The sequence below is a fragment of the Aphelocoma coerulescens genome, chromosome 3, assembly GCF_041296385.1.
Source record: "Aphelocoma coerulescens isolate FSJ_1873_10779 chromosome 3, UR_Acoe_1.0, whole genome shotgun sequence".
NCBI lineage: Eukaryota > Metazoa > Chordata > Aves > Passeriformes > Corvidae > Aphelocoma > Aphelocoma coerulescens.
This window is the reverse complement of record NC_091016.1, coordinates 24935865-24963427: the sequence shown is the minus strand read 5'-3', so window position 1 is coordinate 24963427 and position 27563 is coordinate 24935865. Positions and strand designations below refer to the sequence as shown.

Sequence of the window (27563 nt, the reverse complement as noted above, 5' to 3'; positions counted from 1 at the left end):
ACTGAGACTATTAATGTGGACCTCTCTAAATAATCTGTTTTGCAGGAGTATTTGAATCATCTAGTTATGTGAACAGTATTTTTTTCTTTTTATTTCATCATATATACACATACTAAGAAAAAAAAAGATTACAATTTACTCAATTAACTTTTTAGCAATCTAAATGCTTGACTGAATATGCTTGGTGTCTTTGGCACACAGGTTAATTTGAACTAGCCATTTTGTAATAACAAAAATAACAGATGTTAATCAAACTAACCTTTTTTAACTGGGTCAAAAAATTCTATACACGTGCACTGTGCACAATAGCATGGAATTTTGTTTCTTATAGAGCATTAATTCACTCTAGAATTTGCATAACTTATGGCAAGCCTGGCTCTGAAAAAAAAAAAGCCGTTGAAGAGTAAATTTATGCCCATTTTCTCTTCAAGTTTTTCTCTAAACATTCAGTTGAAATCATGAGTTTTCTCCATTCTTTGAAACCTGGTATTAGGTATAGTTCCATATTTCTTTTATGATGAAAGGGTTTTCTGCAGAGAGTCACACATTTAGATGTCTCTTTGTGTTCACACCTCTGTCATGCAGTGCTTCATGAAGCAGTTTCATTCCTGGTTCTTGTGGTGGCCTGTACAGCTCCCATCAAACCAGAGCAGAAATGAGCTGTGCAAGAAGCCCAATGCCACAGAAACTCCTCTTAAGGACAATGTATGCATGAAAGGTTCCCATCCAGTTTTCCTCTGTGCCTACTTTCTCAACCTTACAAAAGGCTCAAGGATCCAGGAGTGAATGTCATCTCTTATCCCATGTCTACTCTCCTTTCTCATTCCATAAAATTGCCCCTGGCTGCAGATCAGGAGGTGGTGCAAGGCACTAGCTGAAACATAAGTGAAAAACTTTTTTTTTGAAACCGTTTTAAGGAAAATCACTGTATTATAATAGCTTCCACTTAGAGAAATTCAAAGTAAAAAGACACTTAAAGGCAAATAAAAGGACATATATGGATATTATTTTATCAAGCTGAAAGCACTGTGAACCTATATACTGCTCCTACTTTTGATCACTTTAATCCTGTTTCTTCATAGCTATATCCATGTAGTATCCTACTGCTGTGGAACTGAAAGAATAGTAATTTTACATTCCAGTGGTGTCAGTATACTGCTAATATATAGGAACAGAACACTGTGAAGCTATGAAAGGGTTAAAGTAAAATAGAACAGTAGCACGTCGTTTATTGTTATAATATAGTTAGCAGACTTATTTTATTACAGGAGTGAACTTCAAGAGTATGCAGAAATGAAGGAAAATGAAGACAAAATGAAAGACCTAGAAAAGAAAGAAAAGGAAAAGAAATACCAAGCGCGAAAGATGCATTACCTCCTTAGCACTGAGCAGGTTGGTAGACCTATCCCTGACAGCTCATGCAAACCACTTGGGCCCCCAGCCTGACAGAGATAAACTAGCAGGCTGAATGGGACATGACTTGTTGAAAAGATATCACAAAGACACTACTTCGAGTTCAATTTAGTGCTTTTCTATAGGCAAGAGCAGGTACCATGACTATTCTGTGACAGTAGCTCATAGAGGCGGCATCAGCACTGCTGGCAGAAAGAGTCCAAGTCAGCAGTTTGATCTGCCACTGTGATAACACAACATGAAGGGCATAACCTCGCTTTAAAAACTCATTTTGACTGGCTTATTGTTGTGTTGTTGCACTTGTCAAGAACTAACAAGTTATTAAGCTGAGAAGAGATTTCATTTTTTTTCCCCTTTTTTAATTGAGCTAATGCTTGGGTTGGTGCAGTGTTCTGCTTGTTTTTAGGATAGATTGTAAATGTGGGTTTTCAGATAAAGCTTGTCTTAGAACTTCCTGAATCAGCTTATTTAGCATGATTGTTTTCACTGAAAAAATGCCTCATAAATTTTAAATATTTATTATTAATTTGTATTGTATCTATATTACTGGTATATTATTCCAAGTTTTCTTATGCAAGCTGCTTTAAACAGGCAGGTAAATATGCCAGTAGATATACTTATGTAAAATTGATATGATTGGTAAAGTTTGTGGGTTTGCCTTTTTATTAGTCCCCTTTTGTGAACTTTCATAAAAACAGAAAAGGATTTTGTCTCCAGAAGTATTTGTTAACTGGTTGTTCTTCATATGGATATGGAATTAATATGAAGTGTTAGTATGAACTAAATGCTTGCTTTTTGTAAGTTGTTAATTATAATCTGTGCGTAAGAACTGCTAATCCTAAAGAATGCAGGAAAAAATACCATGACACTTAGTGACAAAATATTTAATCTTCCCTTTTGTTTAAGTATTTTTTTTAAAAGCATAGTATAATGTAAGTAAAAAATAGCATAAAATTTTTCCCAGTGGCTATTAGACAAGGAAGCTAGTTAATGACTGAAATCAGCTCACTCTAATTTATTTTTCCACATGCAGATCTAGGATATTAAGAATAATCTGCACAGTATCTTATATTGTTTTAAACTGTAGAAAATTGGGAATTCCTGTTTTGAACAGTACAATTTGTGTAAACAAATTCATAAACATTAATATGCTTACCTGGAGTACAAAAATTGTCAGGTTAGAGACATTGAATGACTTGTGGTCTAATAAGATTTTAGTAAGCTCAGCTCACCTCTAATGGTACAGGCTTAGCAAGCTGTAACACATTTTAAGGAACGGCAAGTAGTTCCTCATTTCAGCCATCCACCTGGAGGACTGCTGGTAGAGGGCAGCAGTAACTGTTACATTCTGATGAATTTGGGTTACTAATTTTACAGAATTAGCTAGCAGTGCTTTTATCTAGCAGAACAAAAAAATGCTTGGTTTTGCTTGCTGAGATGGTTTGTGAATACTGAAAGTTAGAGCCCACAGAATTTTTTATTTATCACAGAACTGAGCTCCAAGAGCCATCTTCTTTTGCAGGTAGTATTTCAAAACATAAATAAGTGTAAATCAATGCAAAACCTACCGACAATCTGAAAACCAGCAAAGATATATTTGAAGTTAACTACTTACTGCAGTCGAAGTCTGTATTCCACAACTGCACATGGTTATAGAATATGATATCTTGCTAAGATACAGGGCAAATTATTTCCATGCAGAATTTACTGGTTTGATGCTCTGAGCCTGACATTTTACTCTCTAAATGTCTGGTCTTCTGATCTGACTACAGCTACATCTTGCTGTTTTCAAAGGATGGTTAATTGGATTACAGAGCAGGGACCATTCATGTCTCAGTAGAAACAGGCAGCAAAAGTCAACACTTTTGAGTGAGTTAAGGAAAACGTATCATTTGTAAGCAAGGCACATAGCAAATGAAAAGAGGACATTGATGAGCTGCACTCACTGTAGTTATGCATTACCTAAAGCCCAGTAAGTTACAGAGATGACCTGTTAAAGTTTAGTTCTGCTCCCCTTCCTGCCATACATAACGAGGTGGAATGATGGAGCTGAGCCACCCCGTGCATCAAGGTTTCAGGTGTTCAGGCAGGTTATATGGACAGCATTGCAAAATCTGTATTTGCAATAATGGTTTCAAATATATCCTGCAGTTTGGAATATTTTTGCTTTAATACAGGCAAAAAGGGTCGGAAAAGGGTGTTTACTTATTGACAGAAAGGAATTCAGGAGTTGTTGCTCCTCAATTTTTGTAAAGAAAGGCATGTCAAGTTTCATTCTTCTCTCCCTACAAGATGAAGCCCACAACATCTCCGAAATGTGTTTATATATCTATATATACATATCTGTATCTTTATCTGTATCTTTATCTATATCTATGTCTATGTCTTTATACAAGGTGTTCCCATTCCTGATTGCTAACATTGTTTTACTTTCAAGAAGTAAAGCTGAAGAATGTGAGTGTTAGAAATATACAGGGGTGTCTGGTATGGACATAATAGCATGGCCTATGATTAAGTCAATGTTTTGTCCTTTTCATGAAATAACTTGCTATTCAAGCATTTATTTCTTTCATAACTATTACCTTTATAAAGAAAAACCACTTTCTGGTTGCTTACTGCAAGAGAGTCTAATGTGAAATACAGCAAGAAATAAATCTATAAGATGGCAACTTTGGGACTTCCAAACCAAATTCAATTTTAAAAATAAGATTCTCTGTGCTTCAGGTTTTAAAATTTTTATATAACAAAATTCTTTTCTTATGTGTTTTTTACCTTATCAGTCTGATAAATTTTGACTTTATGATGAACATAATAAAAAAGATATATTTAACAAGTGTTTTTGTTAAGAATATTTCTTATCATTTCCTATTGGTAACACAATTTGTTTTCATCATTTTTACCTGTTTTATGGTGAACTGAATTGTGATTTCTTATTGAGACATGAAACTTACAATAATTAAGTTTTTTTTATTAGTCCAAAATCACAGTATGCTATTTCCACTACAGTGGTAGTGATCCTTTTTTTTTCAAATTGTCATTAATAAATTAACTACTTGTCAAATGTGGGTTTCCATTATAAACATGTTTACCTATGCAGATTATTATTCTATATCCCCGTAGTTCCTCTTTTTGTATCCACAACCTTCACTATAATTGTGTAGGTTCTTACTTCTGCTCTTTGTCATATTTTCAAGGCCAACATTTGTAGTAAGGGCCATCCCCTGCCAAGTGCTGACAAATGACCTTTAAAGTCAACTACGGAGAGAAGCACTGAATATATTCATGGCACTTTGTAGAAATGGTGTTGAAGAGCCCACTTGTGTTGAAATATGTGGTTGCATTGATGCCTTTTCCTGGTCTTAAAATCGAGAGTCATTCACGATTAGAAGGGGAAAAGGGATTTTACCTTGGTATTTAAGGATCCTTAGGTGCACACTGTCACGATCCGCTAATGCAAGCGGGGGTCGTGATGGTTCGTTTATAGATCTCAGAGTGTAAAAAGGACACAAGAAATTTCAGTTTAAATCAAAACAGTGCACCTTTATTAAGTGCCCACAACACAGTAATGCAATAGAAGAGAGAAAGGGAGAGAGAGAGAGAGACAAAGTAGGGAGGAAGAAAAAGAGGGGGGGGGGGCAATAGCTACCAACGGATGAGACGAAGTCCTCGTGGTCTTCCGCCAATAGATTCGTCTTCTTTCCGTGGGGGAGATCTCTCCGACTTGGTTATTTCAGAGAGTCCCTTTATAGTCCTTTTCAGAAGCGAGGGGCAACTGGCCAAGAGGTTGGGAAATTTACAGCCATTGTTGTGGAGTCTGTTGCTTTGGGAAACAGGTACAGGACAGACGCACAAGACCGGTGTGCAGGACAGGTGTGCAGGGCAGGTCGTTCCTTTCCGCTTCGGCGCAGTCCTTCCCGCCTGGGCAGCAAGAACGGCGCAGTCCATTGCGACCTGCACTAATTTTCCTCAGGAATGCGTACCAGTTCCCAGCGGGCACACCCCTAGGCAACACTCGGCAGACATCCCACCTCAGCAGGGCCAGGACTCCTGTGCTCAGTCTCTGTTCTCGGCGATGATCGTGAGGCAGATGAGGGATCTTTGGACCGTCTCTTACACCACCCCGTGACTCACGATTGTCGTCAGGAGAGCTCTATCTGCACGATTTTGTAGTGTCGTTGTGAAGTCTTCAGGACTCGTCAATGTTGGTAGCATATCCCGGAAAAGGGGTAGAGAACATAAGAGAGGAAGGGAAAGAGAAGAAAAGAAAAAGAAGGAAACAAAAGAGAAGGAAATGAATAATTTTAAATCAGAATACACATATAATTTTTTAATTAAAATACCTCTAATTTTTTATCACATCTTATTTTAATACTCGTGTAGTTTGTCTCATGTCAATAACCTTGGGTGTGTCTACAGCGGATGGGGTATTGGCTAAATTGTGGACATCTATTATAGATGTAAGCTGTGTTAGCCGTTTCATCATTCTCTAATTCATGATGTATAAGACTGCTGATAAAGCAAAACCAATCAAAACCAAAATCAAGAGAACAATGATGGGATGACACAATTTGTTCAGGACACCTGTAGCAGTAGGTGACCACCCAAAAAGAGTATCCCACCACCTGTGTTCAACATCTTTCTTTACCCTTTCTAGAACACGATGTATTTCTTTCACATTGTGATGAACAGTTACTAAGGTTTTCTGTCCATTTTTCTTGATCTTTTCCAAAATTTCAATTAAATCTTGGTGAAGCAACAATTGCTTTACCAAAGTAAGGTTCATCCCAATGGGGGTAGGCAATAATTGGTGGATCAATGTGTAATTGGACTGTAAAAGATGATAAGAAGTAACTGGGGCTAAATATGAAAAATCACATCCTATGATTTTAGTAAAGTTACAAACACAAAAATTTGAATGATTTTTTGTATCTACTACTAAATTTTCTACAAATACTTCATCACAAGCAGTTCTTAAGCATGCACATCCATTACCTATATAGACAAGCACTGTTTCAGGAGTCTCGTTAGGATGAATTTCAAAATGACAGATATTTTGTTCTGTATCTAAACAAATGTCTTGAGCTCTAATTGCATTACTTTCACAGATGAACCCTTGTTGTTCTCGGACAATACAAGTTTCTAAATTAACGGTTTGCCACTTCTCACCAATTTGACGGGCCCATTCTCTATGCTCGAAAGGATAGAGAACAGCTCCATCATGGTTCAGCCCTAATGCAATGACAGGGAATATCAGATGCACTGAAGCATTACGTATAGTCAGTACAAAGGCTGTGGCTGTGTTTGTGAGGGGATCGTAGGTAAAGTTTACTAAGTTCCACCAGGATTGGAATTCTCTTTCAAAATCAGTGGCACTGTCCCAGATTATTTTCCGAATTTCAGTAGGAAAAGTGCCTTCTTCGCCTTCTCTTATAATTGAGGCAGCAACTGACTGCATCCATAATTGAGCCTGGATGCAGCTGAGAGCTAAAGAAATGTTATTTTGTGTAGCATCGAGTGCGTCAATTATCAATTTGTGGTCATTCACATTTACCTTTTCCCAATTTGGTAATATGTTTGATAACAACCACTGATGGCTTCCCAAGGCTAATAGGGATGACTGCAGTGGTTGTTGTATTTTAGTCAAATCTGTAGTTGTGGCAATTAATTTATTCATTAATACTTCTGAATCAATACTATTTAAGATTCCCAATCCTGTTCCCATGACACCGGTTATGTCTCTTTGCGTTCGTTTCTTAGAAGGGTTTCGCTTTCGCAACCAGGTTGTCCACCCCTCGAAGGAAGTTTGCAGAAAGGGTGAACAAGCTGGCTGAACTTCTGAGACATTGTTTTGCATGAGCAATTTGACTTGTTTAAGAGACCATGCTGGATTAAATAGTATTTGTTGTTGGCCTGTTTTCCTGATTGTATATGGTCCAACTTTAAAAATTCTTGGGCTCAGCATAACCGGTGGTTGGGTGGTAGGTATTACAACATTGACATTGAGTTTTCCCCAGTGTTTTGTATCGTTTTTACCACACATGACTTTATGGGAAAATTGCACATCAGTTAAGTTTAGCCAACAATCTTGGTTTTGAATTTCACAAAACAAAACGCGGTCATGAGGTCCAATGCTATAACTGTGTATAGGTTTAGTAAAAGATCTACCAATTAGTCTACATCGTATTGAAACATCATCACCTTGGGTTACCATAAAGGGAGGAAAAACGTTGTTCTTGTCATCTAGTACGAGGGAGGTACTTATACCATGGTACGTAATTACTACACTTAGTATGGGCTTTGCTACAGCATTTATTTTGAATTTATAAGTTAAACCTTTCAAACCTGGCTGATCTGTCTGGTTATTTTGCCAATTGCATGTTACATAGGCTGATTTAGTTAGAGTAAAGTTATACCAGCAGTCAGTTGGTTCATTTTTGCAAAGCTTCGTGATTTGGACATTGTTGGTACTGGGGTCTAGGCTGTAGTTACCGACATTCTTCTGACGACAACACAGGATGAAGAGGGTTTGTGTGTTACACGCCCACTCTGTTGTAGGGCAGAGTTCGGCCGTAATGTTGGGGTGCAGGTCACTTTTCCCATTTGGTTTTAGAAAATTCCCGGTGATTGTAATGGTGGAAGCTTTCCCGGAGAAAGGTCCTTCTACTTTTCTGCATCTTACCTCAATTTTCTCACCAATTGTTCCATTTAGGGTTGTAGTCCAATCTTTTGAGTCCCATCCCCATTCATTTGAATGGTATACCTTAGAGTCGTGCAGTACTGCAGTGTCTGGGTTTGGGCGACGATCTCTAGGATGGGATCTTAGAGCACTAGTGTACCTAATGGTAGTACCAGACCATGGCCACTCAGCTGCTTTTTGGCCATGGTGTTGTGGTAGGATGCAGAAAAGTATCACCAGTTTTATCATGGTTTATGTGGTCTTTTATGTCCCTCGGAGTTCTTCTGTGAAAAGCAAACACAAACAGAGTCTGCCACTAAAGGCAGAAAAAATTAGAATGATGGAATTATCCAGCGTGTATGTATCCGATGCTCTCTCCCTAGGGCATCAGAGGCTACCCATGCATATTTATTTAGAGGGCTTTTCAGCACTAATGGTACTTCTCCTACAGTAGGGAGGTCTACCAAAACAGGTTGTCCAGGGTAGTGTGCAGGATTCTTAGGATCATTAGGTCCCTGTAATGAAGGAATTATACTTGGAGCTGTTGGGCAAAAGGCAGTGATTTTAGGACACCCGTTTACCCCCCATCTATCATTCACACCTTTCACAGCTTCCCATAGCCGAACATCCCAGTTTCCCTCCTGTGGTTTCAGAAGTCGTTTCAGGAGACCATTGGTCCTTTCTACAATGCCGTTAGCTTGAGGGTAGTAAGGGGTGTGAAAAGTCCATTTAATGCCTTCACTTTTTGCCCAGTCCTGTACAACTTTGGCAGTAAAGTGAGACCCATTGTCAGATTGAATTTCTTGTGGTTTTGGGAAAGTTCCAAACCATCCCTGCAATGCTTTGACAGTGTTATCTCCTGTAGCTCTTTTAAAGGCATCGGCCTGGACTAACCCAGATATAATCTCTACTCCTACCAGTACAAAGTGTTTACCTCCTGACTTTTTAAAGGGGCCAATATAATCTACCTGCCACGCATCCCATAAGCCTTTACCCTTTCTTAAATGCAGAGGGTCATCTTCCAAAGGGTGTCTTTCCAGCCGTCTGCGGCATTGTTCACAAGCTGATATGCATGTTTTACACATTTCTCTGGTAACAGGCCACCCACGAGCAAGGGCTTCTTTGTACAAATCTTTTGCACCTGTGTGTTGTCTTTTTACATGCAACCATTCTAATAAGTGCTCCCAGTCTTCTGTAATCTGATCCTTTTTCAAAGGACTTAGTCTTGCTAATTCATCAGCTTTATTGTTCCACTCTCCTGCTGCATTTCCATCTGTCTGGTGAGAGGCTACCCACCCCACGGCAAAATTCCCTTGACTTGCAATATTTAGAATTTCTTGCCACTTTTCCTTTTGCCATACTGGGATTCTGTTAACTTCCCAGTCATTTTGCTGCCAAAAAGGAAGCCACTCAGTACATCCCTTAAACACAGCATAGGAATCGGTGTAGATACAGACAGGAGAAGTATTCTGTGCCTCATGTTGGAAAACACTCCAAACAGCTATCAGCTCGCCAACTTGGGCGCTGCCTTCCCCCTCTGTGATAATTCGTTCACCTGAGGAGGTGTGCAGGGCTACAGCCTTGTATTTCCACACCTTTCCTTCTCGCTTGGCAGAAGCATCTGTAAACCAAGAATTTGCTGACTGTTCGGGGGAAAAAGGAGGGGCTACTTTGATGGCTGAGGCAGGTTTGTCCTGACTGCTACTCAAGTTTTCAGTCTCTTGGATTGCCAGATTTTTTACAGCTCCTTCAGTTACTGAGAAGATGCTACAATAATGTTCAATCTGAGCATACCACTTCCTTACTGAGGCCCTCTGGGCCACCCCGTCAGGTGGGGGGGTCCCAGTAGAGACTGCCTTAATAACTTTGAAAGGGCCTCTCAAAACAATTGGTTGTTGTCGTGCAATCTTCTCCACTTCTATGAGAGCTAAGCTAACCACAAATAATCCTTTTTCCCAGGTAGTGTACCTTTTTTCAGCATCTTTAAAGCCACGAGAGTAAAAACCTACAGGCCTCGTTGGACCCTCAGGACCCCGCTGCCATATGTGTACTGACAGCCCTGAAGAGGCAAATCCCCATTCCACCTGGAAAGGATCTGTAGGGTGAATAGGGCCCAGGGCTTGGTGAGCTGTTGCTTCAAAAATCAACAATTGCAATGCTTCTTCTTGAGAAGCACTCCATTCCCATTTTATCCCTTTTCTTAACAAGTTATAAAGAGGTCTGGCAATTATGGAAAAATCTGGGATGTGTTTTCTCCAGAACACTAATAATCCTAAAGCATGTTGGAGATCTTTTTTGGATTCAGGCATTTTAATCTGATCTAAAGAGGTTAGGGTATCAGGTGGGATACATGTCATACCTCCTTTCCACCAAATTCCCAAAAATTTCACTTCATGTGAAGGATTTTGGATTTTTTCTGAGGGAATTTGCAAATCAAGGCTTTCTAAGTGGGAGATTATTCTTTGTTGGGTATCTCTCACTTCTTCTATTTCATCTCCTCCCACAAGGATATCATCAATGTATTGATAAACAGTCACATTGTCAGCTTTGGGTATTTTTTCTAACTCCTGGGCTAAAGCGTGATGAGCCAGGGTGGGGGAATGTTTGTACCCTTGGGGAAGCCTAGTGAAAGTGTATTGCTGTCCTTCCCATGTGAAAGCAAAACGGTCCATGTCTTCTGGCTGTAAAGGTATCATAAAAAACATGTCTTTGACATCTATAGTTGCCATAATTGAATGAGCTTTTTCTTGAATTAGTGTTATCAATTCTGCTAGATTTGGGACAGCTGCTGTGAGAGGGTCTGTGTTGGCATTTAGCCTGCGAAAATCAATTGTCAGCCTCCACTTCCCATTAGGCTTTCGCACTGGCCACACCGGAGAATTGAAAGGAGAATGAGTATTAACTATTACTCCTTGTTCTCGCAGCTCCTGTATCACTGGCTTGATGCCCTCTTTGGCACCCAGGGGGAGGGGGTATTGTTTCACATTAGTTACTTTGCTGAATGGTAGGGAGGGTGCGGCTTCGAGCAGTCTGATGTTAAAACGTGGTGTGCCAAAAGACCACAGGAGACCCTCTGAGTCCTCCCACTGCCTCCCAACGAGGGCATTCATCCCTAATAGATTGGTTGGGATATCTCCAATCACCATATTAATAGAGAGTTGATTTTCTTCCCCAGGTAAAATGAGCTTAACTAGGGCTACATTCATAGATTCTGTCGTTCCTAAGGCATTTAAAACACAATATCGGTTCTTTGTTGGGACAATTCCACATCTCTGGGCATCTTTCTTTGTCAGCGCAGAAATTTGTGCCCCAGTGTCAATTAGAAAAGTTACAGGTGCCCGTTTAGGGCCTGTAATAGCTGTGATCATTATATCTCCCTTTTTATTTTTAGTGAGCCTTCTCAGGTATACCCATGCTCCATCTCTTCGCTCACTGACAAGAGACGGAGGGTCTAGTTTCCCTGGTTTTGAGGGAGAGGTTGTTTTGGCTCACTGCACAGACTTTGAGGGAGTGGTTGGTCTGACTCACTGCCCAGATTCTGAGGGAGGAGGGGTGCACTGGGTTGAACTGATGGATTTGGTAGAACGGGTTTTCGGCAGTGCCAGTTAGACACTACCTTACTCAATTTATCAAGGGGTAAGCCATCCATCACATCTCTGGGGACCCCCTTTTTGATGCCTAATAACCACCAATGCTGACGGTTAGAGATCTGTTTTACATTCTCTGGCTTTTCGCCATGAGGAGCCCGAATGTACCTGACACCTTTTGTTTTGTCTAATTTTTCTTCTGGAATTTTTATAGGTCCATATTTTCTACTGTAATCAATCAGATCTTTTGCAACTTCACTCCATGTCCAAACTTTGCGATCACCCGCAGGTGAATTCGATTGTGAACCTGGCGGCTGAGAGGGGGTTGAATAGGGAGTAAACCCAGGATCGGTAGATCCAGTTTGGTCGCTTGGGTTTCCAAGGAATCTATCTAGCCTTTCTACGGGACCTACAGCCGCTATGGTTTTTTGAAGGGCAATTGCTGTAGGTTTGAGTGATTCTCGAATTAAAGGGGTCATCAGTGCAGGTTTGACAGGTAATTGCATGGGGGATTCATATCCAGGAGTTAATTTTCTTTCATGGATCATTTGCAAACAGGCAGCTTTGTGGACACTTTCTAGGAGTTGCTCGGGGGTACCAATTATAGCTAAAGGGTCTCCCCTTTCTAAAGGATTAAGTCCCCCGGCCCAGAAGGCTGCACGCTGAGTCAGGGACCACGTGCCACGTTTGTCTCCTGTTGTCAAGAAAACTCCATGTCCCCAGTATCCACTGGCCTCCTGTTCAGTTAATTGAATTTGGTCTCCTCCGGTGAGAGACACTCGGAAGACATATTCTGTCTCAGATTCGTGGGGAAGCCGCCCATACTCCTTTTTTAATCTAGCTAATTCAACAGCACTGTATGGTATTTGTTTAGTGGTGATATGCGGTTCAAAATCTTCATCATTGATATAATTATATTCAGTTTTAATCAGAGGTCTCACACGAGGGCAGCAGTTTTCTCCACAATTTTTTACTAGTATTAGTTCTTTTTGGGGGTATATTTGGTCAATGTGAGGAGTTTCCTTTTCCTCTGTCTCTTTTGGTGAGTCAGCATTTTTCGAATTTCTAAAATATTCCTCTTTTAAAGCAGCCTCTAGCAAGTGATTTTTATTTTTTTCTTCATCTAATTGTTTTTGTAAAATTTCCACTAGGCTTTGAAGGGAATCTATGATCGCTTTCTCTTCAGTACATCGCTTTAAGCGATGATCTATGGCTGCCGCAAGGCATGCCCCTAAAACAGAGCAGATTATGGTTTTATTTCGGCCAAATTTAAATCTAGTCTCATGTTGTAAAGAATATACTCTATCAGTCACATAATCTAAATTAAACCAGTTATTTTGAGCCCATTCTTCCCCTCCCGGAGAGGGCCGGGCATTATGTTTTGCTAGCAGAGCATAAAACGCAGCTTTAACTTTTGCACTGGGGTTTTCAGTCATTTTATGACAGGATCAAAACCACCACAAGGAGGTAAAGTTAATTACACACTGCGACACACACACAGCTTCGCTGTGTCTCCCTTCACTTCCCTGGGTGGGTGAAGAGACCAAATCTGCTTGGGAGGTACTCCTTAAGTTACTTATGGTTGTCTCTTCACTACACCAAGCAGTCCAAATTCATGCACACACCAAAAAACACAGTTCCTCCTTTTACACTAAGAGATCCTTTGCAAAAAATCTGAAGACAGAGCCCTCAACTGAGTATGGGGTGCTTTTCACCCAGGCGTGTGCAGTTTGCGGGAAATTCGAGTCACCCCCCTTGCTTTCTAGACACCGCTCACCCCTTTTGGGGTGTCGGGCTAGGTGCGGCTGGAGTGAAACGTCCTTCCCCTATTACAGACTACACACAACCTTGCAACCCCTTCTGTCTGTCAGATCCTGTCCGTGACGCCAGTTTAATGTCACGATCCGCTAATGCAAGCGGGGGTCGTGATGGTTCGTTTATAGATCTCAGAGTGTAAAAAGGACACAAGAAATTTCAGTTTAAATCAAAACAGTGCACCTTTATTAAGTGCCCACAACACAGTAATGCAATAGAAGAGAGAAAGGGAGAGAGAGAGAGAGACAAAGTAGGGAGGAAGAAAAAGAGGGGGGGGGGGCAATAGCTACCAACGGATGAGACGAAGTCCTCGTGGTCTTCCGCCAATAGATTCGTCTTCTTTCCGTGGGGGAGATCTCTCCGACTTGGTTATTTCAGAGAGTCCCTTTATAGTCCTTTTCAGAAGCGAGGGGCAACTGGCCAAGAGGTTGGGAAATTTACAGCCATTGTTGTGGAGTCTGTTGCTTTGGGAAACAGGTACAGGACAGACGCACAAGACCGGTGTGCAGGACAGGTGTGCAGGGCAGGTCGTTCCTTTCCGCTTCGGCGCAGTCCTTCCCGCCTGGGCAGCAAGAACGGCGCAGTCCATTGCGACCTGCACTAATTTTCCTCAGGAATGCGTACCAGTTCCCAGCGGGCACACCCCTAGGCAACACTCGGCAGACATCCCACCTCAGCAGGGCCAGGACTCCTGTGCTCAGTCTCTGTTCTCGGCGATGATCGTGAGGCAGATGAGGGATCTTTGGACCGTCTCTTACACACACGTCCAGGTCATATACATCGAGATGTACCCCACCGAGTCTATCTCTGTCTTCGTCTTCTGTCTCCACCTCTGACCCCTTCCCCAACATTGGGTATAACATTATAGGTGTTACTAATTAGCATATCTATCAAAGATTCCCCAGTGAGAGGCTCAAGTGAGCCCCCCTCCCCAAGGAACCTTCCCCTGGATGGTTCTATCTTGGTTTACAGAATGTGTTCTGGAGAGGACCTTGGGCTCTGGGGCACACTGATCTCTGGCTACAAAGCTTCTAAAATGTTTTGTCTCTTAGCTTAACAAACAAGTTCAAGAATGTAGGCAAAAAGCACTAGGAATACAGAAGTTGTAAAAAGGTATAACAGGGGTATAAAGGAAAGGGCAAAATCTTCATGGCATCAGCATGATTCTGGTCCTTGGTATTTCCAACCTTTCAAGAAATTTTGCAGTTGGTCTTTGTCTTACAACAGTGATTAGAGTCAGTACGACAGTCTAAATCTGGAGATCCAGTATCAAGTTAGAATGCAGACCTGTATTGTTTTCAGTATCTGCTGACAGAGCAAGCAGCAATGCTGAGGTGATTCTGTGAGTGGGAGCAGGTGCATCAGCACCTGCAAGTCCACAGTGGCATGGGGAGCTGAAGCCAGTGGTAACAGAAATACAGAGCAGAAGTGGTGTGTGTCTTGTAAAGTAAACTGAGTTCACGGAAAGAGCCCTATGGAAACAGTGTTCCAAGTGCCACAGCTGAAAAGGCCTTCTGCTATTACAGTTTCTCCTGTCACTGAGAAAAGGATTGGAGGATCAGCAGAGCAACAGATCTTTTCCCTGTAGTTTTTTACTGTACAGCAAACAGTTCTGGGTGAGGTAAAAGAGAATTTTAATTCTCTTTTCTCCATTTACTCTGTTTCTAAACAGATAAGCACAATTACTTTTTGTCAGACAAAATAAATGTACAACTAGTCCAGGAAGCCAAATTTCTTTTGAGCTGCAAAAGCTTGAGAGCTTTGTCACACAACTGCAGAACGTATTTGTACATTGTTGATAGGGGGATGTTACACATGCAGCAGTTAAGCTTATCATTGCTGTGGCTGGTGGACTGAGTCACGGCCTCATTTCTAAACCTGGACCTCCTGCTCTGTGATAAATCATGCTGAGAGTAGATCAGCTAATACTGGTCCTCTCTTCTCTGGGAGCTTCTGTTCTATCTGAAAGCTTTAACTATTGAGACCTTAGAAAAATTAATCATGCTGTTACGTGTGTATGTCTACTCTGGATTTTTGTATAGCATTTCCTTTCTGTTAGCCCCTGACTAATTAGAAGACCTGATTGAGTTAGACTGAAGACTCCTCTGGCCAAGCATTCTATCTTTGACAAAAGCATGGCCTAGGGAAGAGGAATAAAATGGAGCAATGGGGCAGTATAATTACTATCAAGAATATTCTCTCAGTTTCCAGCAAACAGTAGTTGAAGGACTTGTAGTTCTTATTTGTACAGCCTTCTGTTTTTGTAATATTTAGATTTTCATTTTTTGCTTCTGTATTTCTTCAATTCCTGCCTCTCTCAATACCCAGAGAAGGAATAACCTAGGCAGGGAGAGTGGGTTAAGAGATCTGGCACTAACACTAGCTCTCAAGCTGTGCTTCCTTGGAAGACCAGGTTCACTCATTCTCCTTGCAGTGTTGTTTTGCTCATTCATGTTCATTTCACAGCTTTGCTGTCTCTGGTATTCTGTCACAGGAGCATATGCAACTGTGGAGTGCCTTATTCTTTCTCCACAATTTCATCTGGTTCTGGGGATTGCCTCTGCCACTCCAAGCAACACTTAAGTCCATCACTTTGCAGCCCTCTTTAGCAGAGTGACAGTTTTCCCTGCTGTCCTTTGGCAGTTTGTGAACAGATACCGCTCATAAGCTCCTGGTAAATTAGAGCTACAAGGGAAGAACAAAATCCATGTGTAATAATAGGCCCTTTTCATTGTAGAAGTTTTAGAAACTATGACATTCCTTTTAGTAACAAGACACGAGTTCTGGTTTTGGATCATAGTAGTTCAGTTTTCAGTGCCTGCTTGAGTATGTCACTATCTCTTTCTTGAGTCCAGGCTAATGCATGTAGGTATGTGGCTGGTATTGGCCCACATTTATTCCCATTGAAATAATGGTTTGGAAATGATTACTTGTAAGGATATTATAGCTGGTGCTATAAAATAAGAAAGTATTTTGAATGGAACTAGTCTTGACTGAGATGATCCTTCCCAGGGAGACATAAACATATGAGAAAGCAACCCTTTAGTAGATTAGCACTGTAGAAAACATTAAAAAAAGGCCAAAACCTCCACCTTAAGAATAATGCTCTGTGAGAAGGAAGGAAATGTTTGCTGTGAGTTATTCTCAAGTGAATAACAGCAAAAACTTCTAATGTCAGCAACAAGAACCAAGTTTTTCCATTTTTACTGTCTCTGTGTATCTCCATAAGCAATTCCACTTTAGGTTAATGGGAACTATTTAGCAAACTTCTCTGGATTCTGCATTCAGGCTTTTGAGTATAAAGGAAGTAAAAACATGCCCCAGTTTTTCATCTTTTGTTTCTAAGGCCAGTTTCATTTTGATTTTCTGTAGTTATTGTAGAACTCAAAATATCACTTCTATAAATTGTTTCCGTATCTATTCAGCATTTGTCAGTTCCTAAGGTAAAATACTTTAAATTCAAATTCTATTCAGTGCTAAGGTATTCTTTTATTAAATTTTTCCTGTCAACAGAGATGGTAATTCATAATTGTTACACTGACTGCCTTTGTCCCCTTTTCACATTACTGGAAATCAGGAGTTAATTCTATTGAAGTTACTGCACTTATTCAGGTCTAAATGTCTAACGTTCCAAGTGAGAAAAAAAAAAGGCCACAAAATCCTTCCTGGAGCAGGATAATGAATATTCAGGAGACACAACTGATTAATATGCTTCTAACCTAATGTGCTGTCCTGTAAGAACTTGAAAAACAATTGGTCTAAAATGACACTGTTTGACACCCACTCTGTCTCTGGACAGCTGGCAGTTTTATTCTTATAAAGGCGAGGACTCAGTGGATAAAGCCCTAGCCTTTGATCTTCAGATCCACAGTTTAAGAGACAAGGCTGCAAGTTTGGTCATTTGAGCTTAGTCCCGAGTGAACAGTCCACATCACAAAATGATTATACATAATTTGTTACTATTGGCAGTGTCTGTTCAGGAAAGGCCAAGGACTGAGCTAGCATGAAGAATGAATTAGCTCTTACCTTTTACATTTTATTTCCTCCCTCTTTACTGTTGTAATTTTATTATCCTGTCTCTAAAACATTCAGGGGATGAAATTATCATTCATTATAAGTACTAATACTTCCTGAAGATGAACTAAAATAGTCAATTCTTTTTTTATTCTAGGTGCCCCAATCAATGAACATCCCCACCTATCCATGGGTGTTTAATATCCACTCATCACTTCTCTGCCAAGTAGTCAGATGTTTCTGAGTACTTTCCAAAGCTTGTACCATAAAATATCCTATTTAAATTACAGAGGAGAGTGAGCTTTCTTACTTGTCAGGCAGGCTTGCATTTGTATGTGAAGCATTTCCTGCTGCAGTGTTCTGTTTTTATAAAATAATATTTCCAAAGGGTTCACAATTTACATATGCTTCTGACCATACTTGTGACAGCTATGTTTGATCAGCAAGATTTCTGGGTGTATTCACTTCCCATTGGAAGCCAGATATATCAGTCTATTCACAGGTATTCACTCTAGGAAAATCATTCAAATCTTGTGCCTCATGGGGTATTGCACACACAATCTCAGTTCACTTGGAAAGGATCTCGGTTCATGTTGCTCAATGTTTCTGTCAGAAAGAAGGACAAAGTAAGGTAAACTGAAAGAAGCCAGCAACTGAGCTGTTTCTGATGCTGAAAGACGTTGTACCTGATTTCTAGCTCTAAATTCCAAAAATTACATTTAAGTGATTTGCACACACAAAAATCTCTAGTTCTCTTAAAATCTGAGTCCGTCTCTTGCCTTTTGGGATAACTAATCTTGGGGACACTCAGAACTGTCATTCTGATACTCAACAGTATCATGGTGATGTAAAAAAGAGGACGAGAGCTGAAAGACAAAATACATCTCCAAAATTTATCTGGTGCACATATTGCCAAAATAATTTAGTGACAAAATTTATAACTTCCATAGATCTTCCATATTCTTTTCAATCAGACATTTTTGTTCTTTAAGAAATAGTGGTTATCTCCCTAGGGAGGACAAGTACAGTCAAAGCCAAAACTAAGATGGTGAGCATGGTGGTCTTCATGCCCGGAAAAGGGTAGCTGTGGTTAGAGGAAGTGCTATCTGCTGACACCATAACCTATATCTCCTATGCAAAATCCATGGCTGTGCACCATTTCAGATGTATTTCTTCCCAGTGTCAGTGAATAGAACTCCCCTCCCATTCACTCTTCCCTAAAGTCTCAGTCTAGCTCAGGTGGTAAGTAAAAGTGTTTCCAACAGAAATCACTAATTTCTCCTTTTGTCCCACTTCCCAGAAAACAAGATATTCACTTCCTATTCCTTAAAGATAGTCAGTGAATGAACTTTTAAGCTTTACCTATGACAGCATTGTAAACTCTATTTTTCCTAAAGGCTGCCTGTTACAAAATCATTTCAGTTTGTTTGATAACTGGTTTACTGTTCAAAGAAATGAGAGTTTGCACAAAAAATTCATCTCTTATTAGAAAGAGCTTAACACACAATAAAATATAAAGTTTGACTGCTGTTTTCTGGTTGATCCTATGCAAGCTTAGTTTTTAAAGGTATGTCCATGTAGACATGGCAATATTTCTCAGAGCTTCTTCTAAATAGCTTTTTACTAGCCATGTCACACAAAGCTGGATATTATAGCATAGTGACATCTCTGTATCTACCATGAATTATAGCATTGAGCATTTCAGCTTTAGTCATTTAAAAATCCACTGGCTAGAAGGTCTCTGCACTTAAACTGTCTTTTTTAGCATCTGAATTGCATAATCCCTATTTGCGTGGATTTTTTCTAGACAACAAACTTCGTGCTCAATTCCTGTGGGTAGGATTAATGGCAGAGTTTAAAGGACAAGCTGTGTGATCTATCAAAAAGTGTACATGCTGAGATCTTAGAAAAACATGACCACATTTTGTATATTACTGTCAATTGTGGTGGCAAAAGGGTTGGATTGCTGCAGGGTTAGAAAACTGGTAAGACTGAGTTATATATTGAATGCTGGCTGTGGGTATTATATGGTAAAAACGTTGAAGAAATAATCTATATTGCAAGGAAATCATAATGCAGTGCAACATCAGCTGCAACATCATCATGAGTAGTTCACAAAGCCACATTCAGAAACAGTGAAACTCCACTGGCATTCTTACAATAGTTACTGGTATAAATTTGGTTGATGCATAGTAGTCCATCTGGTATTTAACCAAGTTTGTGTGAGCTATGGTCTTGCTCAGGTAATTTTTTTCTCCTGTTATATTAGGAGTACATGCTAAGTAAGATATAAGTGGGTAAGAAGAGAGGTTAGGAATGGCGTGGGAGAAGTCATGAAGATAAAATACCATACATGTCTCAACAGCAAACCTTCCTGTTGATTAAGAAGTGGCACTGATGGTATCCTTGCTTTAATGAGACTTCAAGATGAGTGATGTACATACCAATTCTTTTGTTTTTCAGCTCTTTGGCAACAGAATAGCATAGTAGTGAAGTTCTTTCATTAACTTGCGCTGTTCATTGAATATTCAGTGCCTTTTTTTAGTGTCTGACACATACTGTTAATTTGGGAGTTGTGTCTGTCCTGCAAGGGACATGACAAACACTGTACATCTCCCTCTATTGTTTACTTTGCTTTCAGTTTTTCCATTTCAACAATCTTTTAGTAAAGTCTTCATTGTTGGGTTTTTTTCTGATTATATCACTCTTTTCTACTAATTTCTGACTACCTTTACTAATCAGATGAACATAGTTTTGTTCCCTCATTATTCTTTCTCTTATACAATACTATAACTGTTCATTAAGCCTTCCCCTCATTGTTTATTGGTCTCATTGCAGACTGCTTTGTTAAACATTCTGCCACAATCTGAGTTTTTACTCATTGCCTAATCCTACATGTTTACTACAGCAAATTGTTGAATAAATCTGTCAGAATATATGTCTGTGAGGGAATACTCACATGTAAGCACAATGCAACAGACATAAGGCACAAGGAAAAGCAGTGAAATGTTACTTTGTTTTGGTTGCACCTATGCATTTTTGAGGAGTGAAGCAATTCTCCATTTAACAATTATTTCCTTGACAAAGGAAATCTCCATATGATTTCCATCCCTACCTGCTACAAAGAGCTTCTCCTCTCTTCTGATATGTTGTTGCAGGTAAATTCTGGTGTTACAAATTCAAAGATTCTAAGTGCTGTAATTATAAGGATTTTTCTCAATCCAGTTAGAAAAGGAGTGAATCTCAAGTAGATTTTTTGTAAAAAGCTAATCTTTTCCATTATGACAATGGCAGTGGATGGAATTTCCATTTTAAAGACACGAGTGATATCACATATGTAGGTGTGTGTTTTAATGCTCTGAAAACTTCTCACAAGCATAAATATTTTTAGCCTCAAAATAGCTCTGTAAAGGAAGAAAATACTGTTTGTGTGTTTGCAGGTAATTATTGAGACACGGAAGATAAATTCTTCTTTTAGAGAATTTAGAGATTATTTTTCAGACTAAGTTCTTTAATTTGCACTTACACAAGGTAGTTATAGAAACAGGTTTATTTTCAGAGATTCTTATAAGTTGTATATTATCCCATATTCAGCCTAGCACTTCTTACAGAGAAAATAACAGTAACAGAATTTCCCACTCCTATTTTTAAAATAAAGCCATTCGGCAGTTAAGTTGTATTTTTCTGCTTGTTTTGAAATCAGAAGTCAAATGAGAAGACAGTAAGAGAACTTTGAATGTACTGTCCCTATGTTGTGTCTTCACCATAATGGAATTGTTTCCCATGCCATCACTCAGTCATTCAAGTTATTATTCCTGATCTAGTCAAGTCATCAAGAGCCTGCGTTAGAATTAGATTTGACAGAGTAAGCCTCAGTCAGAGAGACAATCAATGAAAGGTGGATGCATTTTTGGGATGCCTCTGCATCTGATGGGCTGCTGTGTTTTGGATATTGTGCCACAATGATTCATGCAGTAAACTATGATTATATTTCTCTTTTATCTTGGTGCCTAAATGCCCAAGCAGTTGGTACCTGTATGGAGACTCAATTACAATGTTGTTTCCTGCAACTGAACTTAGTGCCTTGCAAGTTTAGAGGTTGGTTTTATGGTCTGTGGCCAGGATACCAGACTTGAATATTTCCTTATCACCTCATTGTATAGTCCATAAAATAGCTGCCTGGTTTACTTATACAAGTGCATTTAAACTGTGATTGCACTATTATTTTGATATCAAGCAAACATTTCACAGATGAAAAGGACTGAACCAAGCTTTACAGTCTGAAGGCAGAATAACAATAATTAATGCTTCTATTACTCTGTTTAAACAGAATATATATTAAGCAGAAGACAGGTAATTAATCCCACTTGAAAGAAAACACGCTACTCATCACTCATTTATGAATTCTTCAGTCTCTCCATAAAAGCAGTATCTCAAAGAAAGGTAAAATACCTTAGGTGCAATAACAGGCTAGGTCCTCCAGTGCCTATTTAGATGAATTCCTGAGAGTATATTTTTTAGGGATTAGAGGATCAGGCCTGAGGAGCAGCATTAGCTCAGTGAGGACTGAACCTACGTTTATAAAGCTGGGTGACATTTTTCCTATTGTCAAGCATGGTAAAGAAGTTTTATCTCAAAGCAGAATGTTAAACCATACTATGGTATTTTTCCAACATCTGCATAAACTTGACAATGTATTTCTTAATTGTTAATACAGAAATCTGTTCACATTAGTTAAAAATTTGCAGATTTTTGCTAGTAGAATGAATTCTATTGTAGCTTAAATATTTTGATGTCTTGCATTTGAGTTCATGGACATAGTTTTATTGTACTTGGTGCTAGAACAGTATTTACAGATTTTTTATAGATGTTCTTTTTACAATAAATCTCATATTAAATATTGTCCTTTTATTTTCACTAAATATGAAATATTCTGACAGTCTCTAAAAAGCTAGTTATTTAGAAGTTTAAAATTCCTTTCTTTTTAAGGCATGTTTGAAACATTATATAAACACTTATTTCCTTGTGAATCATTAATGTTTTAGGGTATTTCTTTTCCCTCCTAGAAAAACTATATCTGGGGATTAACAGGATTGTTCACTGGAATTCACGTGGAAGCATAACTGCAGTAGCTGAGAAATGATCATGTTTCCTTTTAGTTCTCAGCAAGAGTAATTGAATGTTGAATATCTTACTAAACGCTGGACTGTGACAGTGTGTTAACACTCCGACTATCTCCTAACAGCAGGGCAATTATTTGCTGAGTGGGATTTTTATAAATCCCCTGGCAGTAGTATGTCCTGATAATTATGATGAAGTGCACTGGTCAGTGTTGATTCAGCAATCCCATCTCTAGCAAATATTTCATTCACAGCTCTCCTTCATGCTTTTACTTTTATGGCTTTTAAAGATCTCTTACCTCTCATCTCAGCTTGCTTAGGTTTTTGTACAAATTACAATGGAGCAAGAAAGGATTTTCAAGTTAAGTCCCTATTTTGTTGAAATCTTTTCTTGCTCATTTAACTCCTCATTAAAAGACCAGAGTGAGAAAGTAGCACTTTATTTAGGGTCTTACTGTGATAACCACTTGCACAAGCTTCCTCCCTCAAAACTGTTTTTTTCAAGATGAAATGACTGTTAAATGAAGCACTTATATTCGTGATATATGTTGATTATTTCAGTCTTTCAGAGTGGATATGAAAAATTAATTAAACTACAGCTTATCTTTATTATTGATTAGGTAAATTACAATAAAAATATGTAAATATATTAGAATACACTTTCTATTGACTTAATGCTTACAATTTATCTCCAACTCAACTTTGTCAGTTTTTAATTTTACATATGTGTAATTATTTGTGGCACAGTAGCTATGCTGTGTCTTAGAACATATTTGGTTTGCAATTTTTTACATAAACTTAAAAAGCTCAGCCAAGAAGTAGGAAAGAAGACTAAAAAATAATTAATTTATAAATAAAAATTGCAGAATCTAAACTTCTCAGGATTTATGATACCACTTGGGGTCACCTATCTTTTCCAAGGAATTGTCCGGCATAATCAACACAGCCTAGTCTTTCCTTTTCTACCTGCACCTTTTTCTTTCCTTTCTTCCTTCCTTCTTTCTATTTCTTTTGCTGCTGCCTTACTTCGTAGTTTACCTTTCAAGGCAACTTCTTAGTAATTTTTTTTCTTTTATTCTGAAAAAAATTAATTAAGACAAAAGAAGTTAACTCTTTCTCTCTGTATTGAAATGATAAACAGGAAAAGACAAAAATGGATATTCTTTAGCATAGAGTAAATACAGCATTAGTGGTGGAAGCAATTCAGACTATAAAAACCCCAAATCTTTTCTTTGCTAATGTTCATTAAATTAATATTTGTTTCTCTATGATTTTTTCTTTCTTTATATGTGACCATTAATTATAAAGATAAGAAAATGATTGGGAGGAAACTAGATGATAGAGTGTTAGAAATGCAAAATGATACAAAATATTAATGTAATGCTAAGGATGACTGGGTAACAAATGGTACATTTGCCAGTATGCTTGACCTGACACAATTAATATTCCAAGTCATGCTTGGGTTTCCATGATGGAAAGTCTGAGGCAGAGAATTCTAGGGGAAAATATATCTATTGTATAACTCATTTCTCTCTCTCTTTTTTTTTTTTCCAATTTTTTTTTTTTTTTTTATTTTTCCTGACGAGTCAGAACCATAGTCTTAAAAAAAATATATCTCTGCTTTCACACCTCATTTGCCATATTCACTACTGGGCCACTGTTCACCAGAAGGGCCTGATGTAAGGAGGTCAGTAAGAAGCTATTAGCAGAGTCCTCTCCTGAGAGTTCCTTGGTCTTATTAAGGTGGAAGTTAGCATGACAGTACTGCAAATAACCCAGTTGTAAGTTTTTTAACAGTTAGCACAGATTTCCCCATAGTGTTTGTCACTTTAGAAAATTGTTCCTGGAAATGAAGTCCTGAAAGCTGGCTTTGACAGAGTCCCTTCTTAGTGTTGAAGAGCACAGGTACAAAAAATGTGTCATTCTCCCTGCAGAGCAGAGGTACTTTTTGTTATCTATGATGATATTTTGGAGTGTTACATATTTTCTTATGGAGTAAAAGTGGGGAAAATATTGAAATCATAGTATGGGATAATATCCAAGACAGATACTTTTCTACCATTGAAAAAGCAGTATTAAGTACAATGGTTTTTTAGTTGAGAGAATATTGTATTAAAGTAGGGAAAAAATGAAGTAATGCTTTTAATACATTGTACTTGTCTCAAGAAGATATGCAAATGTATTAAGTACCAAAGGCTTTGATCCCCCAAATTCTTAGATTTCTGTAGACTGCCAGCTCCCTGCAGAGGAGAGAGTGAGTAGGGCATTTATCATAACACTGCGCAGTGCAAGAAATTCCAAAAACAAGACCAAAATTCGTAGAAATATTTTAAAAAAAGAATGGAAGCAATTTTTCCAGAGATTCATCTGAACTGGAAAGTAGAATCAAACTCATCCCCTTGTCTCTCCTACCAAACTTTACCAATTTTAAATCTAGGCCTAACCTTACCACAAACCTTGGGGAATTTAGAGTAAATTAGTATTAATTTTATCTGTCTAGATACTAACTCTGTTGATTGCTCTGCTATGCGTCTTGTTGAATACTTGAACATATATAATTAAAATGTAAAGTAATTAGCAAGGATTTCTTGAAAAATCATTATTTAAATATGCACTTTATAATCAATTTTGACCCAGATCTTACAAGGAGTTTCATCCATTTTAGAAGCAAAAACTTTTAAAGTGTCCAGCTGGCCTCCCTAAACTCCAAATCCATTTTCGTAGTTGGTATAGTATCCGTATGCATTTAACCTGACATGTATGTAAAAAAAGAGCAACAAAAGATGACTCTTTGTTAAGACACCTTTTCAGCAATAATAAATCAAAAGACACTGAATCAATGGATTTCCACATCTATTGTAGCTAATTTTGGTTTCATTAAAAGTGCTAAAAGCCAATTCTTTAAGTGCACCTCGAGATATTCCATAGCATTTCACAGTGTTTGAACCCTTTATGAACTATAGTTTTTTTGTTACTGCCAAACATTTAATCAAAGAAGCACTAAGTAGAATATGTACAGTATTTTAATAGAGATTGCAAAATGCAGTTTCAGAAAACCATTTTACTCATGGAGACACTTACACTATCTCTCAGTGTGACTAAAAGTGCCCAGGTAGCACATCAATTTAAAGTTATTCTTGCATTTAATTATTCAGAGGAAAAGCATTTAAATTATCACAGATATTGTATTTTTCCACTTTGGAGAAAGAAAACCCAAAGCCCAAACCTGTGCTATGTAGATTGAAATAATCTTTTTTTTTATTAAAAAAAATTAAAATATTTCCTCCTCAGTTTGCTCTTCAGCATTTTTTTTAAATTTTTTTTTTTAAGAAAAGGCTTAAAAAGGGATGTAAATTTTGGGGCGATAGAGCCCTGATCAGAATTTGCTACTGATCAACAAATCCATGTCTGCCAACTTTAGAAAGCTGTTATTATGCCTTGGTGTTTTCTTCTGGCTCACCCTGATTCTCAGTGATGCGCATGGAGATGCTTTTCTTCTGGAAAACATTTACATTTTCAGTGCCATTATTACTTTCTATAAAATATGTGTTTCACAGACCTACCATGAGAGCAGTATCTCTCACCCAGCTGGGAACCTCTGCATGCTTGTGACATGGCTAGAACACAATCTCCACAGCTGAGTATGGCTGGGGCAGGAAGGGGTGGAAAAATGAAGCAACAATCCAATGAGCAGCTCAGTGAAATATATAACAAAGGTAGTTACAGGCTATTACTTGGATATTTACTGTCATCAACATATTGAAAGCAAAAAATTGGTCTGAATGTAGGCAGATCCAAAGGCTGCAGTAGGACTAATGAGTGAAGAGATCCAATGACAGTGGCATAGAAATTTTGTTCATCTCCAGCAAGGGATCTAATTTGCATGAATCTAATGTATTCCATTTGTATGGAATTTGTATTCACTGTGGCATTTTATATTTGAGAGAACTTGTGTAACAAGTATATTGTGTAAATGCATTCAGTAATTGTGGGAGAGTGCAATAAATTCCAAGACAAGATGTGGAACTCGTCTTTATGTAGCACTTACAGGTCACCAAGTGTTCACAAGCAAAACTCTACTGGGTTGATAAGGAAATTGCAATATAACAATGCATAAAGTACTACAAAAATAATAACAGCATGAGGAGATGTTTATGTGAGTAAGAGCCAGGCTTGCAGAGCCAAAGATTGATTTGCAGCTGGACTTTGCAGATCATAGAGAGGGACCTGGAATTCCACATTCACTCCAGTGATTCTGCTTGCCTGCTGTTTGAAGCATGGATCCCTGCCATTCTAATTTGGCATCCTGAAGAGCTGAAGGAACAACCAGTGGCTGTTTGGCCAATGTTTCTACCATTTACCTCTATTCGTGTCTTCTTTCCCGCTGTACATTTAGTCCATTAGTGAAATTATTTGTAGGGTTTGCACTAAGAGGGGAACATATAACAGAGGAACAAAATAAATTGTCATTAGATCCATATCACTTAGAGAGTTGAAGAATGTAGCCCATAAAATTTTGAACACCCCAACAGTGTTTTGAATAAGCTGCCATCTCTGAATACTTTTGTCCATTAGACAGTATGTTTTATATGTGCCTTATTTAATTGTTTTGACACAAGGAACTGGAACTTCCCAGTAGGATATGTTAATGAAAAATGCAGTAGAGCTAATTGGGGAGTGTTCAATCCTCTCAGCCCCAAGAGTTTAATACTTTGTGGGGAGGCTGATGCCCTACATAGTTTTCTCATGGGTCCTCAGTAGTGTTCCAAAGGAGCAATACAAGATTTTAAACATTTACTCTTTTCCTTAACTTTCCTGCATCTTGAAACTGATTTATTTTCCTACTATTTTTATTCAAGATTTATTAGTAATTAGAATTATAATAAGAGCAAAGGACAATATATTTTAACTGAGCAAGTCTACTTTAAAAGTTTTAGT

At 38.5% G+C, this 27563-nt stretch overlaps 2 protein-coding genes across 3 annotated transcripts in view; one reads left to right on the top strand and one right to left on the bottom strand.

Moving 5' to 3' along the window:
* Positions 1-27563, top strand: part of SPATA17 (spermatogenesis associated 17) — a 95690-nt gene that overhangs the window by 33375 nt on the left and 34752 nt on the right. For both annotated transcript variants that reach the window (XM_069009518.1, XM_069009520.1), the window contains exon 6: positions 1269-1392. In XM_069009518.1, coding sequence (XP_068865619.1) covers positions 1269-1392 — 124 coding nt within the window. The remainder of the gene's footprint in view (positions 1-1268; positions 1393-27563) is intronic.
* Positions 5900-14245, bottom strand: LOC138108840 (uncharacterized). Its single transcript, XM_069012028.1, has 2 exons — positions 13782-14245; positions 5900-8373 (listed from the first exon to the last, which is right to left on the bottom strand). Exon 2 carries the CDS (start codon positions 8336-8338, stop codon positions 5900-5902), a length of 2439 nt encoding a protein of 812 aa, XP_068868129.1. The 5' UTR covers positions 8339-8373; positions 13782-14245.